At 61.8% G+C, this 18,125-nt stretch overlaps 1 protein-coding gene across 8 annotated transcripts in view; it reads left to right on the forward strand.

Moving 5' to 3' along the window:
• The window catches only part of BRD1 (bromodomain containing 1), a 43,298-nt gene extending 26,596 nt beyond the window's left edge, over window positions 1-16,702 (forward strand). For 2 of the 8 annotated variants that reach the window (XM_086711959.1, XM_086711960.1), the window contains exons 7-13: window positions 156-416; window positions 5,722-6,219; window positions 12,526-12,661; window positions 13,018-13,145; window positions 13,503-13,612; window positions 13,899-14,053; window positions 15,209-16,702. In XM_086711959.1, the coding sequence (XP_086568085.1) occupies window positions 156-416; window positions 5,722-6,219; window positions 12,526-12,661; window positions 13,018-13,145; window positions 13,503-13,612; window positions 13,899-14,053; window positions 15,209-15,392 (1,472 nt within the window). In that variant the 3' untranslated portion in view covers window positions 15,393-16,702. Of the gene's footprint in view, window positions 1-155; window positions 417-5,721; window positions 6,220-12,525; window positions 12,662-13,017; window positions 13,146-13,502; window positions 13,613-13,898; window positions 14,054-15,208 lie in introns of those variants that run through there. The other 6 variants (XM_086711961.1, XM_086711963.1, XM_086711962.1 and 3 more) reach the window with 6 other exon arrangements.
• The last annotated feature ends 1,423 nt before the right edge of the window (window positions 16,703-18,125 follow it).

Consider the following 18,125-nt stretch of genomic DNA (forward strand, 5'->3'; position numbering starts at 1 on the left):
GGGGTGAAAGCTGGTCTCCCTGTGGCAGTGCCCGTCGCGGGTTTGGAGTGAGCGTGGAGGGGCTTGTGGGGCTCCCGCGGGCAGGGCCTGTGCTGGCGAGGTGGTCTCGGGGGGCACCGGTAGCCGGTGACTGACGGGGTGTCCTTCGACTTCAGTGGACAGGTTGCTGAACCCAGCCAACAGGGCCCACATGGTCCTAGAGGAGCAGCTAAGGGAGCTGCTGGACAAGCTGGACCTCACGTGCGCCATGAAGTCCAGCGGGTCTCGGAGCAAGCGGGCCAAGCTCCTGAAAAAGGAGATCGCGGTCCTTCGGAACAAGCTGAGCCAGCAGCACAGCCAGCCCCCGCCCGCGGAATCAGGTATTGGAAGCTTTGAAGAGGAAAGTGCTCAGCTGGGGCAGGAGACGGGGGAGGAAGGTAAGCACGCGCTCAGTGTCCGTCCCTCCCTGCCCGGGGTCCCCACCGGGCTGGTTTCCTGTCACAGTCGGTGCCACCGTGCTGCATCTCGGCCTTTAGGTGGTCACAAAGTTGAAGACCCAGAATAAGCCCTTTTTTTCCAACTCATTGCTGAAAAACTATTTAAAAACAGTGATTTAGGCCTCTTACGCCTCCCAGAATGGTTGTAGGGTAGACGTGGCTTCCGTGGCAAGAGTGATGGCTGTTTTTGTTGGTCGTAGCAGCTCCCGAGAGGGCCGTGATGCCACTGTCACGTGACTCCTCCCCTCTGACGTCCAAAGGGTGGAAGGTGGCGCACACGCTGTCGCCAGGGAGCGGGGAGCTGACCTGGAGCTGCCTGGTAGGCCTCCGACGTGTCACACACACAGCGGTGACAGCTGGCGACCTTAACTGGGGCGTACGTCCGGGAGAGGAGCTGGACACTGGATGGGTCCGTGGATAGGAAGAAGTTGGGAAGAAGCGCGTCCCCCCGGTGCTAACGTGAACCTCCGCGCAGGTGGCTGTAGGTGGCGGGCCTTGTGCTCGGGACACGCGCTGTCAGTGGTTTGAGCACCTGGAACCTGGTGGAACCTGGTAGAAGCAGCTCCTCGCTGTTCTGTGCTCTCCTAATCTTGGAGTCTGCCCCGTTCGGTGTCCCGGAAGGGAAGGCGCAGTGAGACTCTCACAACGCGCTGCTGGCGGTTCGGCTCAGAGTCCGAGCTTTCTCTCGGCGCGTCCAAACTCGGGCCGCAAGAGCAGCGGGACAGGCGCACAAAGTTGTTCTAGTTGGCTCGTTGGAAAAGCGCTTACGCGGGCTGTGGGCATCTGTTGGCGGGGGCGGCCCCGCGTGTAGCCAGTCCCAGGAGGGGGCCGTTGGTGATGACCTTCGGTCCCCCTGACTGAACCTGACATGGTCCCACTGTGGCGCTGCCCCGCGGGGCGGCTCCAGCCCTCGAGCTCCTCTTTCTCCTGGAAGTGGCCTGCTTGTGCGCACAGCTGAGACTTGTGCAGCTTCCCCTCACACCAGGCCTGGTTTGTTTCCGCTCACAGGGCCTTGGCCTGGGCCCCCCGAGTGACAGATGCAGGCTCTCGGTCCTCCCTTGTGGGGGACGAGAGGAGGGGCCGCGTTCTTCGCCGGGGAAGGAAGGACAGGTCTGAGCACTTGCTCGCAGGGGCTTTGCCCCCCCCCCCACCCCTTTGGCACCCACATTGCCCTTGGGGGTCAGGGCAGCCCCAGTCATTAGGCCTGGAGTGGGGTGTGTGTCTTCCTCCCTTCTGTCCAGCCCCCTCCCGCTGCCCGAGCAGGCGCTCTGGCTGAGCTGCTCGTTTGCTGTTCGTGGAAAAACCACTCTGCACGTTACTTGCCCTGAAAAGAGTGAGTTGGGGGAAAGCTTGTCGACCGGTCATTCACGGTCATCGGAGGGCTGGTCTGGACGCGGTGTCTTCCCCAGTCGTCCGGCCGTCTCGGTGCACGGCTCGGGGTCCCCACCGGGCGGGCGCCCCCCCCCACTGCAGCCCACGTTTGCTGCTCTGTGGTGCCGGGGTCATTCTGAAGGAAGACGGCGGTGAGGTCTAACAAAAGACGGCCCGGAATCCGTGTGGAGCATCAGGTCTCTTGTTAAAAGTGCGTAAACACGCAGAAAGGGTGTCTCCCTCGTGGCTGGGGAGAAGGGTGCTGGGGAGGACGAGGCCGCCTTCAGGGAGGCCCTGAGGAAGCAGCAGGGCCTCCGGATGGGGGTGGGGGGGTCCTCCCGCGGAAGTTGGAGAAGACGGGCAGGGCAGACACCGTGAGGGGGGGTAGAGGATAGCTCTCCATCCTTCCCGTGAGGCCAGAAGCAAGTGTCTTCCGAGAGACCAGGTGCGGGACGTCGGTGGCATCCGCACACCTCAGGACGCGGTCTCCGTCGTAACTGGGCGGGGGTCGTACTTGGGTCGGGCCCGCCGAGGCGCCCCCCCCGAAGGGGGTCCCCGGGGGTGTCGCTCTGCCCGTAGCCCTTCCTTCCACCCCCAGTTTTGGGGCCAGGGCCCCGGCCTCGGCTCCCTGTGCCGATGGCGCAGCTGGGTGGGCCCCGTCACCGCCGCAGGCCCCGTCAAGGCACCGGTGGGCTCGTGAGCTGCTCGGGGTGCTTGGCCCGCTTCTACCCGGAGTCTGGTTCCAGGTGACTGGCTGGGTGCAGAGCAGTGAAGACAGCGGCTTTGGGAGGACGAGCTGTGGGCTGGCAGGGCTCAGGGCGCTGTCACCGAGCCGCCGACTGGGGCTCTCGTGTCCCGTCACTGGGATCTAGGCCGTACTTTGAGCTTTGTCCTCACTGGTCAAGGCCGTGCCTTTCTCTCTTCCTGAAGGCGCAGCCAGGGTTCCGCTCGGCCGCGGGGTTGGCTTTGCCGGGCCCTGCTTTCCCTACACGAGTGACACTGGAGCGTGCGAGGGCCCCGTCACGTTTACGAGAGGTCTCCCTTGGTCTGCGGTGTTGTGTCTTTCGCTTTCTCCCTCTGGGATCGCGAGCGGAGGAAGCCCGAGGCAGGGGTGCTCGTCAGACGGCGCGCGGTTGTGGGTCGGAAGCGGCCGATGCTTCACACTGGAGTCTTCCCGAGCTTCCCGTAGCTTCGATGCAGACGCGTTTGGTCGGTGTTGCCGGGGAACAGCTGGTCTTGCAGACGTAACTGCGTTTTTGCTGATTTTTCCGGAGCAGCTAGTTTTAAGTAGGCGTCCTGAACGGGGAGCTGTTGTGTTGTGAATGAGTGGTTGCTTAGGTTTACAAACGGAGAGGTGGGTAGAGTTCATTCTAGAAGGTAATTGAGCATTTCTCAGATTGCAGTAAGATGATACAATTCTTAGCAGCCCGTGAGCTTTCACGAGAACGTTCGTATTTGTTATTTTTTCAAAAGTTTGTTTATTCATTTTGAGAGAGAGCACGAGAGAGAGAGAATCTCAGCACAGAGCCTGACACAGGGCTCCAATTCACTAACCGGGAGCTCATGGCCTGAACTGAAATCAAGAGTCGGACGCTTACCTGACCGAGCACCCCCCCCAGGTGCCCCACGTTCGTATTTGTTACGAACTCCAGTATGGTTTCTGCTCAGGGTCCTGACTGGGATGCCGCCTCTGAAGGGCCAGGCAGCGCAGGGTGGTGGCTGATGGGGTGCCGTGGGGTTCACCAGGCACCGGTGCTGTCTTCTGTCTCACCGTACAGATGAGGAAAGTGAGGCTCGGGCTCAGCGACCCGCCTGGGTCTCGCAGCTGGAGGTGGCGGTGTTTGTACCCGGTCATCTGAGTAGCCCTTGACCCCCGGCCCCCTCCGCCTGCCCCGTTCATACCCCAGAGATGCTTCCAGTGAGCTGCCCAGGCCGACCGCAGAGCAGGGACGATGGACAAGCAGAGTGGTCATGGCTGTGCCCCAGGCTGCCTTTGGGTAGAAGGAGGGGTAGGGAGGCCCTTCTGATGAGGCCTCGACCTTTGCTCCTGGCGAGGGACGCAAGGGCAGGAGAACGCCGAGTATGGGCCTAGCATGAGAGGCTGGAGAAGGTGTGGGTGACCTCGGCGGTCCAGGGCCCCTGTGTGCCTGGCAGGGACGTGGGCACTTGGGGCGGTGCTCCCCAGGCAGGAGCAGGCAGGCCGGGGGCCTGAGCCGGGATGCGAGTCCCCACTGGTAGCGTGGAGATGGCTCGTGAAGAGGGGCCCGGAGAGCCTGGCGAGGGATGACGCTCCCTCGGCCTCTAGCGGTCACCGCCTGGTGTCGCCGAGGCCGTCGGCCGCAGGGAGGGGGCAGGCGCTCTGGTGCAGGGTCAGGACGGTGCCTGGTGTGCGGGCCCCAGGAGAGGCTGGAGGCGGGGACGGGAGGTGGCGGGTGAGCCGAGGCAGTGCAGTGCGCGGGGAAGGGGTGGCCGAGGCTCCTCGCGAGAGTGCCCCCCCTGGCCCCCGGTTGTGGGAGCAGCTTTCCGGGAGCAGCTCTTTGTGCCCTGCGGGTCCCGTTTGCTCAGCGCCCCCTGCGGGTGGGGGGGGGGGGTTTGTAAATGCTGTTTGCCTAAACCTGTTGGTGACTTTGAAGTGATGAGCAGGAAGGCTCTCCCTCCACGCCAGCGTGCCTCGCGGTTTGCTGGGCAGCGGTGCGGCCACGGACCCTTTATATGGCTTTCTGCTGAGGACATGCTCCCGTGGTGTTTGGGTCACCTGTGACGTGCCCGGCAAGCTTCGAGTGGCCCCGCAGAGCTGAGGCACCTGTCACATTGTTAAGGGAGGATTCTCAAAACGTTTGCTCTGAGACGGAAGCGGAACTTAGTAGCTTCCCGTTTTCAGGATGACTGGATTGGATGTACTGACTTGTATTTTTTCAAGTGGCCTTGGGGCGGTTTGCAGGTTCAATGAAATAAAAACTATACCTAGTGATAATATATCGACTTAGGTCGTATGAATTGTTATTCTTGGTTGTAGGTCACGTGTCTTGTAGCCCCAGGCAGCGGCTGGTCCTAGAGGCTGTGCCCTTGCTGGCCAGCCTGCTTCGCCGCCGCCGGAGGGCCTCCTCTCCGGGCCCTGGTGGCCAGCAGACCGACCTCCCAGGGCCAGGTGACGAAGTCGTGTTCCCTGGGCTTTTCAGGCTTCTTGTTTTTATGTCAGTAGCATCAAGAAGCCTTTTAAACGAGGCTAAAATAGTCATCTTCCAAAGACTTTTTAGTTTTAAAGTCAGATTCTAGAAAAACTGCCCAGAGTAGAACATTGCAGAACGTGGCATAGAGGGTGAAGGATCTGGAGAGCTGAGTGGGGGTTTTCCTGCTTCCCTGAGCCGTTCACAGCCACTCGCCACTCATCAGATGGGTTTATCATCGACTTAGGACACCCTGGTCAGAAATCACACGGACACGCTCGTGTCCTCCTGTTTGCTGACCGCGTGACCCAGGTCAGGACTGTGTGGGAATGCCGCGTTAGACTCCCTAGTTGAGTGAACTGTTTTCTTCCTCAAGGTAAGTGAATCGTTGGTCGCAGAAATTGTCATGAACTCGAATGATGTGTTACTGTCGACATATGTGAAGGAGTCGTTCACAGTTGTTTTCAGAGAGGAACTTTCTACACCTGCGCACCCGGACCCGGGGCGCCAGGCCACCTCAGTCTTTGGTGTTAGGGAAGCGCACACAGTGTGACCCGACGGGCCCTTCACTGCTTGCAGACAGTATGTGTGATGCTTTGTTTCCTAATTGAATTAGTGTTTTGGTGGACTTCACATTTGTAGTAAGTTTTATAATAGATTTTATAATTATCAGTTTTCAAAAATCACTTTATTTATAATTTTTTCAGGAGATAAATCTCCCCCTAAACTTGAACCATCAGATGCATTACCTCTTCCTTCAAACTCGGAGACTAATTCAGAACCACCAACCCTCAAACCAGTAGAACTGAACCCAGAGCAGAGTAAACTATTCAAAAGAGTCACATTTGATAATGAATCACATAGCACTTGCACTCAGAGCGCACTGGTAATCGGACACCCTCCAGAGCCCACCCTCGCCAGTAGTGGCGATGCGCCGGCGGCGGCGGCCTCCGCGGTGGCGGAGCCATCAAGCGATGTAAACAGACGCACTTCTGTTCTCTTCTGCAAATCGAAAAGTGTAAGCCCCCCAAAGTCTGCCAAGAACACTGAAACCCAGCCAACTTCTCCTCAGCTAGGGACCAAAACCTTTTTGTCTGTAGTCCTTCCGAGGTTGGAGACTCTTCTGCAGCCAAGAAAAAGGTCGCGGAGCACCTGCGGCGACTCCGAGGTGGAGGAGGGGTCCCCGGGAAAGCGCCTGGACACAGGTAAATGCCACGGAGCGCCACGGCGCCGCCTTCTCTCCCCCAGGGTGTCGCGGAGCGGCTGGGCCCTCGTTCGCAGCCGACCGTCCAGGGGCCTCTTTATCCCCAGACGAGAAGCCAGACGCCGCAGTGTCCTCCAGGGTGGCACCGTCACGGGCTGGCCGGGGGCGGGGGCGGCCCGGCGTGGTCGCGTTGCACGCCCCGTGCACCCCGGGAACCCGATGGCGCGTGCGCGGCGGCGTCTGGCTTATGGAGCCCGCCCGGAGGGACGTGCGCGGGGGGTGCCGGTGGCGCGCGCCCGGGGCTGCGAGGGGCCTGCCTGTGGGCTCCAGGCGCCCCTTTGGGCAGTTGCTCAAAGCACGTGGTGACGTTTCTCACCGTTCTGTGGCTCTGTGGGCGCGTGTAGGGAGAGGACCGCTGTCTGCGGAAATGACGCGAGGTCGCGTCACTGCTGAGCTTTTGTAACTTAAATCTGTCGAATTCACCGGGAGGTTCCCACTCACGTGCTGCGGTAGTGGCTCTTTCGGGGTCTCCCCTGTGCTGGGTTTGAGGGAGGCGGCCTTTGTTCTGGCACAGCCTCCGTGTCCCCTCCAGATGAAAGCCGAGGAGGCCCCACCAGTTCCGCTAGACCGCTGTCACCCTTGCGTCGTGCAAGGACGCTGGCTGTGCCTCTGACGCCTCTTCCCGGAGGTGGGACGGGACGTGTCTGTCCTCTGGGCTCTCGCCGCGGACCGAGGCCTGGGGTGCGTGCTGGTCCACCTGTCACATCGAGACGCTGGAGCGCCTTTGGCCGCCCGAGCGTCAGCGTGGTTTCCGGTGCGGGCGAGGGGTCGCGCTTCCTGCTCGGCGGCGCACGGTTGAATTCTTTTTGTTGCCCAAGTGATGGTTTATAAATTGTGTCTTGATTGCATCTTTAACTAATTTTATAGAAATTCTGCGTTCACGTGCTTGTATTTGGATGGGCGGATACCAAGCCGGTCCTTTGAAAATAATTTGTCAAAGCCTGTTTTGTTTCTGAGCAACGTGTGGCCGCGCGGGGGTTTCGTGGACGTTGGACAGAGCTCGTCTCCCGCGTGCGGTGCGGTGCGGGGGGCACCGGGGTCCGGTCGTGGCGCGAGGAGGCGAGCCGGGAGCGCGCCGGGCCCAGGGCTGAGCTGCCGGATCGGGCGCGCCGTCGGGGGAGTGGTCCGCGGGGGCCCCGCGGCCTCCCTCGTGTGCCGGGGCGGGTCCCGCTGCGGCCGCGCTGCCGGGGGCTTCGCGGGCACTGGCACGGAGCGCCCCTCCTTCCGCCGGCCGGCCTCTGAGCGGGGCCCCGCAGGTTTCTGGGGCTGCCGCGGCTCCCGCAGGAGCGTCCGCGAGCCGGCCGCGGTCCAGAGCCTGACTGACACGGGGGTGTTTGCTTTCTTGTTCCAGACTGGCAGTAGATACGGGATGGGCCCTGTCGCCCTCCCGTGTGGCCCGGGAGTCTTAGTAGCACTAGGACCTGCTCTGCACGCGGGCCTGACGCTGCGCATCGGCTCCCATTTCTGGCTCCACCTCATCTCCGCCTCCGTGCTCTCTGCGCGCCCCGGATCGCTCGCTCCGAGCGGCGCTCTCCACCATCTGAGGACTCGAACTGTTCTGAACCTTGTGATTTTTCCAAAGATTCATCCGTGCGCTCTGCCTTGTAGGGGTTCTTCCTTCTGGCGTCCCACAGCACGCCGCAAGATTTCCGAGTTAGAGTGAACACAGATCCCTTCGTTTGGAGACACTCGGCCCCCCGGGGGCTCCCTGCTCTCGAGCCGTGGGCGGCACCGCGGGCCGGGGTTAGAGCCCCCGACTCCGCTCTTCCGGTGCCACCTCGCCTGGGGCCTGCGCTCCGTCCCCCGCTTCCTTCTTCCCTGACGCTTCTGTGATTCCCAGAACGGGCTTCCGGGCCGGCACATTCCTGCTTCTGGTCTCTGCTCCTGAGGCTCCTGCCGCGTGCACGTGGGGTGTGTGTGTGCGTGGGAGAGACAGAGAGAGGGACAGAGTCAAGGAGAGAGAGAGACTGAGGGACAAGGAGAGAGACAGAGACAAGAAGAGACAGACGAGACAGGGAGAGACACAGAGACAAAACACAGTCAAAGAAACAGACACGGAGACAGAGGGAGAGAGACAGAGACAAGGAGAGACAGACAGTCCAGGAGAGAGACACAGAGACAGAGACGCAGAGAGACCGAGAGGGAGTCGCGTTCCTCCTCGGCTGCTCAGGGCGGCGCCCCCGGTCAGACTAAATGGCTTTTTCGCTGTTTTCCAGGTTCTCACTCTAACTACTAACACGCTGGGTAGCTCACTCTTTGGATCCTAATTACTTTCTCTTGTTCACCTCGGACGGAGTTCTGCTAAGCGGTCATTTTGGAACGCAGAAAGATCACTGCGCCCTTGTGTGTCACTTAACTCTTGTGGAGGAGCTGGAAGCATCCGTTCAGCCTTTTTCCAAACAAAAGCCCAAACACCAACACGTGGAGGAGATGTGCCCCACCCTGCCCACCCCCTCCTGTAAGTCCGAGCCAGACACCCCGGGAGGAGCCGCCCGGTGCCCCTCCTGGAGCTGGCTGCAGCTGGCAGGGACGCCTCCCTGCCCGTCCCGGCCCCGTGGGTAGGTGTGAACGATGCCAAGGGCGGCCGCGGAGCAGGGTACTTCGCCTGCGGCACCTGCCGATGACTTACACGGACAGAGATTCTGATCCCGCCTTCGGCAGGCACAGTACCGGCCCAAAAGGACCGGGGGTCTCGGGCCGGGCACGGGCGCAGGAAGGAACCCCGTGCGAGGCACGCGGCCCAGCTGGAGGATGTGTGAAGCCTCCTTTACTCGTTAGCATCTTTCTTTTCTGGGTTTCTACCTGGCCTCCCCCTTCCCCTCGCTCTCTCTTTCCCTTCCTGCCGGCTGGTCGACCCTCAGGGAGAATTGAGCGAGCCGGGCAGCTCGGTCTCTGGTCACCGTGCCCACTGCTGCTGCAGCGAGCGGGAGTCCTGCCCGTGGGGCCTGGAGGTGTCCTGTGGGAGCTTCCCCTGCCACGGCTGTGTCTTCGAGGAGTTGGTCTAGGCAAAAGCGGGGTGGTTGGCATCTTATCTGCCGTGTTTTCGCAGAAAGGTTGAAAAATGCACAGAAATGCAGTTCTGTCGCCAGTAGTGAAAATAAAGATGTAGAAATAGGTTAACGGATGGCCCCAGCGCTTGAGGAGGCCCAGTGCGGTCACCGTGCCCACCCGGCCTCTGAGGCCGGTCCTGTGTCGCATCCCCGATCGTCCTGTTTGGGGAGCCAGGTGGAGCCTGGGTGGTGGCAGGGAGATCACTGGTGTCTACTCTGCGTGGCCCGTAGTGGACAGCAGTGAGCGCGGCCCACCCTGCTCGCTCGGCCTCTCACCGGGTGCCAGCTGGAAGGTTCCTTACGGAGCAGCGAGGCTGTGGCAGGTGTGGGTCTCGGCGGCTTCTTGCCACCTGGCTGATGTGAGCCTTTCACAGCAGAGCTCGCGGCCTCAGGAAGCTTTCTGTAGGGCTTTGCTTCTGGCACTGCTGGTCGGCTGTCTCAGGAGGCCCCTGGGGTCCCCCCTCCCCACGCGGCCCAGCCCAGGTGTGCCCTGGGAAGGCCTCGACTGGGTGGGGAGAGGCTGGGCCAGGGCCCCCCTGGCTCGGGGTGTGGTGCCTGTGGGGCAGAGAGGGAAGGTCAGCGTGTCTTTTGCCTCCTAAGAGGTCCTCATGAGGCCCGGGTGCTACGGGGGCACTGGCCTCCTCCAGATGGCCACCTGTCTTTCAGTTTGGTTTTTGTAGTGTACCAGTTTGACTTACGCCATTGAAAAAATGACTTCTTGTTGAAATAGTTCTGTTAAAAGCAGGTTTTAGGCTGGGGCTCAGGCGCCGTATGGATGCCTGCTGTTTGCAAATGATCCGTGGGCCCGTCTCTGTGCTGACCCCCAGAACCTGATGTCATTGCAAGTCCTTGCAGGGTCTCCAGGGCGGGGCCGGCGGGCTCCCTGGGCCGCAGCCGGCAGGAGAGGTCTGTTTGGACAGGGAGCCTGTCGGCCTGTCGAGGCCAGTGAGGAGGCAGGAAGGCGTCGGGGCGCCCCGGCCACCGTGAGGCCTGCTGCTTTGGGCCTGTCTGTGGTGCCTGCCATTTAGTGGGTGTTCGGTGACGTTTCCTGGGCACCGGGGAGAACCGTGTGTAGTAACTAGTCACCGTGGATGTGCGTGTCCTCCTATATCCTGAGGGAGGTCGAGGGAGACGTGGTCGTTCTCTGGTTTCTCAGACCGAGCACTGAGCCGCGTTTTCATCTCTCCCCCTTAGCGGCTCGTGGGGAGAGTGGCTTCAGCTGGTTCTCGCCAGGCATGCCGTGCAGGTGCCAGGTTCTGTGGTTTGGTTCCATGGGTGCCGGGCGTCCTTGGCCGTGGCTGCCGCTGCTCGGGCTCCCGGCCTTAGTCGGACCTTTGTCAGGTGCGCTCTGGGTGCCGCCTGCTCGTCCTCTCGCTTTTCCGAGCGATCATGGCAGGACAGGAAGAGGCCCCCTGCAGGACTCTTCCTGGCGCACCTGTTCTCCTCCGGGCCCCGCTCCCCACCCCCCCCACCCCCCCACCAGCTCTGCTCGGAAAGGCTCAGCTTTGCCGGCCTAAGCGAAGCTGCCCCTAGAAGGCTGAGGGGGTTTAGACGCGGAGTGAGGCCATCGAGAATCACTAGGCCTCAGCTCCAAGTTGATGCTGCGAGAGGTGTGGCCTTGTGGCTGTGCCTTCTGGTTGCCACAGGGTGTGTCCGCACCGGCCAGTCGGGTGACGTCCTTGGGCTTCCCCTGAGGGCGCAGGCTGCGTCCTCATAGCCTCACTGGTTCTGGGTGCTGCACAGGCGCCTTCCGGACTGCTGCCCCTTCTCTCGGACCTGGATCCTGCACCCTGGGCTCCCTCCTTCTGTCGGTGTGTCTGGCTTGGGCGGGCCGTCTCTGACTTGCCTGCCTCCGAGTTGGGGTCTCTCTGCTCTTGGGGACCTGCCGCCTTCTGTGTCTCCTGAGACCTCTTGGCCTTGGGGGACCCTGGGGGTCGCTCTACCTCTTTCTGGTCCCCCGGCCTGCTGGCGAGTGTGGCTGGAACCGGCTCTCGGCCCTGGGCCCTCTGCTCAACTGCTGTATTTTACGGGCCCACGAACGTCCAAATTCCACAAGTGAGTGTAGCACCCCCAGCCGACCACAGTTTCTGCTAGAAAAATGTGAATTAGATTTAAAAGTGAAAAGTGAAAAATAGTAAGTTTTCTTTAAAGCGGGTGCTGTTGAGTTTACCAAGTGGAGCGAGATGCCTGATGAATTTACTTCAGGAAGACGTGGCTTCAGTCTGTGAGCAGCCGCGCTCAGCCACTGCTCGCGTTTTGATTTCTCAGCCACCGTCAGAGTTTGTTCGTTGTCCTCGTTTAACATGTGTTTTTGTCACTGAGAAAACACAGAGAAGCACGTAAGGCAGATGAGAAAATCCCGTAATCTGGCCTCAACTTCTGAAGAACTGGGTTTAAATTTTTTTAAGTGTGGGAACGGGATTCTTTTTGGGGAAAGAAACGTGCACGACTGTCTGGTTGTGGGACCCGGAGGGGGCGGCCCGGCTCCCCGTCACCACCCCGTCCCATCCCGGCGCGTGGACAGACACGTGGACGGACGCATGGACGGACGCCTTCTGTTGCCCGATGTGAAGCGGGGCTTTTTTGGAGGAAGTGGTTGGACTCTGAGATGTGCCTTGAGTTTCAGACACTTCCCAGATCGTGAGTCGACGGGTTCTGTTCGCTCCCGTGGGCTGTGGGAAGGAAGCCCGGACGTGTGGCCTCGGCCCTGGGTCGCGCCCACCCCACCGCATGCTGGTAGCTGCGGTGCTTTGGGACGAGGGCGGCCCCGGCTAAAGAGAGCGCGATTTCTGCTCTGGAGGGTCTCGGGTGTTTGAGGTTCCCGTGTTCCCTGGCGATGCGCCCGCGGATGAACCCGCTCTTGGTGGTGGCGTCACTGCCCCGGGAGGGGCCGGTCCCCCCCGCAGCAGGGGCTGGTCGGGCGAGTCTGCGGGTCTGGGGAGGAGTCACCGCACGCTCTTAGCTTTGTGGGGCCTGTCGGACGTTTTATTTCCTGGGAAGAGCACCACCCTCAGACCAGGGTGCTCTGAGCGCCGAGCGAGACGTGTGGCGAAGCACTAGTGTGTTTCCCGTGTCGTCGGCACCGCGGGGCCGGGGGGTCAGGGAAGAACTGCCGTGGGCCCGCAGACGGGGGGGAGCTGTGGCGCGCCGTGGGCCCCGGGGTGCTGAGCTCAGGGGCCCGCGTGCCTGTGTTGCAGGTCTCGCCAACGGCTTTGGGGGCGCACGGAGTGAGCAGGGGCTGGGGGGCGCCCCGGGGAGGAGAGCCGCGCCCCGACGACGCTGCGCCTCGGAGTCCAGCATCTCGTCCGGCAGCGGCCCTCTCTGTGACTCCAGGTGGGCACGGCTTGGGGGGCCCGCTCCCGCCCGCCCCGTCCCTGGGGGACTGCCTTGTGCCCCTTCGCCAGAGATAGGACGTGTGACCGCAGAGGAAATTAATAGATTTTCAGTCTGCGGTTACGTTCGTTCTGTCTTTTCCTCCCGAGGCCTTCCCTTGTCAGAAGGGTAGCAAGCGCGGCCCTGCCCGCCTGCCCGTCTGCCCCGTGGACAGCTCTTTGTGGCCGGGGCCCCGTGTGGGTCGCCGTGGGGCCCTCGGCCTGGCTTCTGCGGGGCCCGGCTCTGGGGCCGCCGCGGAGGGGCGGGGAGGGGAGGGGGCGCAGCTTTGTGACCGAGCCGCGCTCTTCTTCCCGAAGCTTCGGCGCACCCAAGTGCGGCCGGGGCAAGCCCGCTCTGGTGCGCAGACCCGCGCTGGAGGACCGCGGCGAGCTGATCTCCTGCATCGAGAACGGGAACTACGCCAAGGCGGCCAGGATCGCCGCAGGTGAGCCCGCCCGGCCTCCGCGGCTGTGCGACGCGGCCGCGGCGTGGGCCGTCCCGCCGGGAGGGCCCCAGCTGCCCACTCCCCTGCGCCTCCACCCTGGGGTGTCCGTCGAGTCTCCCCTTCCCCCGCCCCCGACGGGGACAGCGGAAGCTTTATCCTGCGGTTTGTCGCTTCTCGTGTGGAATGCTCCATTCCTCTGCGCAGGCCGCCCGCACCCGACGTGAGGCTCGTCTGTCATGCGCAGGCGGATGTGGGACCGTGGGGGGGGGGGGCGGGGGGGAGCTCTCGCTGCAGGAGGCAGCCCCGGGTCGTGGTTGGGCCGCCTGGCCCCTCACGGCGCCCGTTCTCTCTGCCCAGAGGTCGGTCAGAGGAGCATGTGGATTTCCTCCGACGCCGCGGCCTCTGCTCTCGAGCCTCTGAAAGTCGTGTGGGCCAAGTGCAGCGGCTACCCCTCGTATCCGGCCCTGGTGAGCCTCGGGGTGGCGGGGCGTGGGGTCTGGGTGCGGGGGTCCGCGGGCCGCCCTCCGGGGAGCCAGGGCACCGAGCGGCGTGGCCTTTGTCCCAGGTCCGGGGCTGTCCCGCTGCCCTTGCGACACAGGTGTCCCGCGGGCGCCCGCCGAGAGCCACCCGCACAGGGCATCGGTGTCGGGAGAGCTGCTTCAGAACCCAGCTCAGGCCGGAGCCTGGGGAGAGAGCTCCGGGGGCACGGTGGGGGGCTCTCAAACGTGACCCACACGCGTCCTCCCTTGGCAGATCATCGACCCCAAGATGCCGCGCGTGCCCGGCCACCACAACGGGGTCACCATCCCGGCCCCACCGCTGGACGTGCTGAAGGTCGGCGAGCACATGCAGACCAAGGCTGACGAGAGGCTGTTCCTCGTTCTCTTTTTTGACAACAAGAGAAGCTGGTGAGTGCGGGTGCCGGGTGCCGAGCTGGCTCAGAGGCCGCGGGGCGCGTGTGGCGTGCGTGGGCCGAGGGTATCCGTGCGGGGGCCACGGGGGGCCCCGTCCCCCTCCGCCTGTGAGCCTCTCGCGGAGCCGCGTGCGAACAGCCGGGCCCGTGGGGTTCTGCCACCAGCCCGGTCTCTTCGCCTCTTGTGTGTGTGGGTCCCCACGCCGCTCTGGGCTGTGGGCTCCGGACCCCAGCGCCCTGCCTGGAGGCCCTCCCTGCTTCAGACCCCGACGGTCCTGGGTTCCGGTGCTGCCCCCCGAGCGCTCACGAGGTGCGCGTGGCCCGTGTCCCCGTTTCTTAGTCCGAAAGCTTGCTGTGCTGATGAGGGGCCCCCGGTGACCCTGGCGTAGGCGCTCTGCCCCCAGGACCGCGGCCCCTGCTGTGCCCAAAGCAGGGCTACCCGGTGTGGGTGGCCATGGGGGCCCGGCTGCGGGGCGCGGGCCCTCCCAGCGCCCCGGGCACCCCCGGCGCTGGCGAGCACGGCTGGGTCGGGTGTGTGTGGCCACGCGCGGCCGCCAGCGCTCCACGCCCCGTGTCTCTCTGCCCCGTGCCGCGCTCCCGATCAGACCCCGTGGAGGCCTGTGCCTGCCTTGTCTGGTCCGAGGCCCGTCGGCTGCCCCGCTCCCGGGCCCCCTGCCCATCCCCACTCCGTGCGTGCACCTGCAGCGTGTGCGTGCGTCAGCGTTTCTGCGCGTGACCCTCGGTGGCCACTCAGGGAAGGCGTGGAAGGCTGCTGGGTGGCGCCTGTCTCCTGCCAGCCCCCAGGATCCAGTGGCCCTGTGGGGAGTGTTGTGGATGAGAGGTGGGGACGGCTTGATTTTCACGCCTTCCCCGAGTCCCCCGGACTCTCCCGGGGTTGGCAGGAGGGTTGGGCCGTGCCCCTGTCCTGCGGCCCATGAGGGCTGGCCGATGGGGCCGCGCCCTGGGGCGGGGATGGGGGTGGGGGGCGGGTTCCAGGGCACGAGCCTCTGTTCCCTCCCTTGGCCGCTGAGCACCTCATGTCGGCTGCTCTTCCCCACTGGGGGCTTGGAGCTGCCAGGGCATCGTGTCAAGTGCGTCTGAGTAGCTGTGCGGACGGCTCCGACCACTCCGGCTTTTCTCTTTTCAAAAGGCAATGGCTCCCCAAGTCCAAAATGGTCCCCCTCGGCATGGACGAGACCATAGACAAACTGAAAATGATGGAGGGGAGAAACTCCAGCATCAGGAAGGCTGTGAGGGTCGCCTTCGACCGCGCGATGAGCCACCTGAGCCGTGTGCACGGGGAGCCCACCAGCGACCTCAGCGACATCGACTGACCTGCCCGCTTTCCCGTGGCCTTGTCCATAGTGTGGATAAGCTGTATATGCGTGTATATTGTTCCAGACTTAACTTATTCTGATCTCTAGGCCTGGTTCTTTAATTCTCCCTCCCCGGGGAGGGCAGGTTTTATTTCCAAGTTCTCTGTGAAACCGTCCCCGTCTGGGCGCTCTGTGAATGGCGCGGGCGCGTCTGCTGAGCTCCTCCCGTGCCCGGCACGGGTCACGCCGGAGGCTGCACCTGCGTCACTTTCTTTGATCTGTAGCTTTTTTTTAAAGACTTTTGAATGTTTAATAATTTTGTAAATCATACTCTTTACACAGAGTACCACTATTTAATAAGACGGGATGTAAATTTACAATGACAAATGTGTATTTTAAGAAAGAAAATGACATTATTTTGAATGGTACTTTGTGGAAAGAGGTGGAGAATAGATTTATGCTGTGTACATCACTTGCAAATCACCAAAAACACTCCGCCCCCCCCCGTGGGGGCTGGGGCAGGCGCTTACCCCCCCCGCCCCTCCCCCGTGTCGCCGTCCTCACCCTCCTCACCCTCCTTGTCCGCCTCCTCCGCCCATCTGCCCCAGCTTTCCACGGGTGTGCCTCCAGCGGGTTATTTATTGTAGAAAGTGTATTCATTTGCTTTATAATGAAAAATAAATTTGCAAAAGTATATTGATATGCATTTTTATACAGGCACATACAGATTCGACTTGCTTTGGGAGCAGGATGTGTTGGTTGTTGTGTAAATGACTCTGGCTGTGTGTTCTTTGATTTTGTAACTTGTAATCTTTTGTTTACAATGAGGGGCTTTCTGTAACTTGTTTTAATTTAGAACACTTTGGTAGCAATAGAAACTTTGGATACATTTTTGTATGGTACATGTGATGTATATAGAATTAGTACTTTATTTTTATTTTTAAGAGGTAAAGCATTATGTTAGGGGAAAAGGTAGGGTGGGTTTCCAAAAATGCGGTTTTTATATTAAAAAATAAAGTCAAGATTTGGACGGTGTGGCCATTTCATTCCTCCATCGCTAGGATGCCGGGGCGGGCTTGCAGCCCGGAGGCCAGGTGAGGGTCAGGGTCCCAGCAGCCTGTCCCCGGCCACCTCATTGAGGCACGTGACATGCCTTCATCTTAAAACTGTCATGGATGGCATTATTTATTATTTTATCTAATCATATTTTTATTTTAAACTGGTAGTTTAAAATTTTTAAATGTCTTCCCCCCGCCCCGCCCCCCTTCAGTCTCCGTTGTTTGTAACATCTCCATAGAAACTTGAAAAAATAAAATGTCTTCCTTTGATCGTCTTGTCCTGTGTCTGACAGACGCTTTCTACCAGCAGCGGCTCCCCCAGGACCACCGGCCCTTGTGGAGAGCCTGGCGGGGGGGGGGGGGGGGGCGGGGGGGTGTCTCTGTGGACAAGGCCCAGGCTGCGGTCAGGGAAGGGCCAGGTCTGCCGTCGAGTTAGGAGCTGGGGTTTGCCCCCAGAACTCCCACCTGAGCCCGGAGCAGCGGCTCTGCGAGGTTGCTGGTGATGGTGGCTGGTGGCCTGGAGTGACTGCTCTGTACTACCTTCCCCCCCTCCCCCACCCCCCCCCCAGCCCGCTGGTCCCGGTTCTGGTCCTTGTTCCAGTCCTGATCTTGGTCCTGGTTCTGGTCCCGGTCCCGGTTCCGGTTCTGGTCCTGATTCCAGTCCTGGTTCCGGTCGTGTTCCTGGTCCCAGTCATGCTGAAGGTCCCTGAGTCTGAGCAGAGGGAGCTTTTTGTTAGTGGCATCACCTGGAGGGACTCTTGCCTCCTGGGGCCTGGCCGGTCACCTGGGACAGGCTGCAGGGGTGTCAGGGAGGAGGGCAGATGGTTCCACCGTGAGGCCGTGCCCCAGACACCCCCACCCCCACCCCGGGTGCTGCTCTGAAGGTTTCATTAGAAACCAGCCTGGCCCCCGGGGCCGTTCCCTGGGCCACGCTCAGGGCAGGGGTCAGGGACGGGGCTGAGGGAGGTGAGGAGGCTCCTCCTGCCTGCCCCCTGCTGGAGCTGGCACCTGCCATCTCCTTGGGGCTCTGCCGGGCCACCTCCTGGGAGCGGCCCGCTCTGCACCCACCGGAAGGGGGACCATCTGCCCTGCTTGCCCAGGACTTGGGCATCAGCACCACATCCTGGGAGCCTCCTCAGTCCCAGGTCACTCGGGTGGTTGGTCCCTCCACACCTGGGACCCCCAGCAGGCAGCGCTCTCCTGCCTGGGCTTTTTTGACCTTTTGGGGCGTCTCCTTGGAAGCCTCCCAGAGGGCCCTTAGCGGGGTGTGGCTGTGCCTCGGCCCAAACCTGGGGCTGGGTAGGGCTGGCGGTGACCAGCTGCCCAGGGCAGAGGGCACCGTTTGGGACCTCTGGGACCCCACTGCCTGCTTCGGTGAAGCACCAAGGGGCCCTGGGCTCTTGTGGCTTCTTTTTTTTTTTCTCTTTTCCTTTCTTGAGCTGTTTTACAACACAGGTACGATGTGTCTGTTCCTTTTCCCCCTCCTGGAGTTTATAAAAGTGGGATCGTGGTGTCCGCTCTTCAGCTGCTCATTACCTCGCTACTATTTCAAACACAATCCCAAAGTGAAATGATACAAACGCAAAAGCAGGTGCAGTGAGATCGTGCTCACCCGTGTGCGGGTGTCAGGCTCCTTGGTCCCTCTGCAGGCGTCCCCGGGGGTGGGGGGCAGTGGCACTTTCCACGGGTTCTT

The sequence above is a fragment of the Puma concolor genome, chromosome B4 (genome assembly GCF_028749965.1).
Source record: "Puma concolor isolate L17-30 chromosome B4, mPumCon1.1.hap2, whole genome shotgun sequence".
Lineage (NCBI taxonomy): Eukaryota > Metazoa > Chordata > Mammalia > Carnivora > Felidae > Puma > Puma concolor.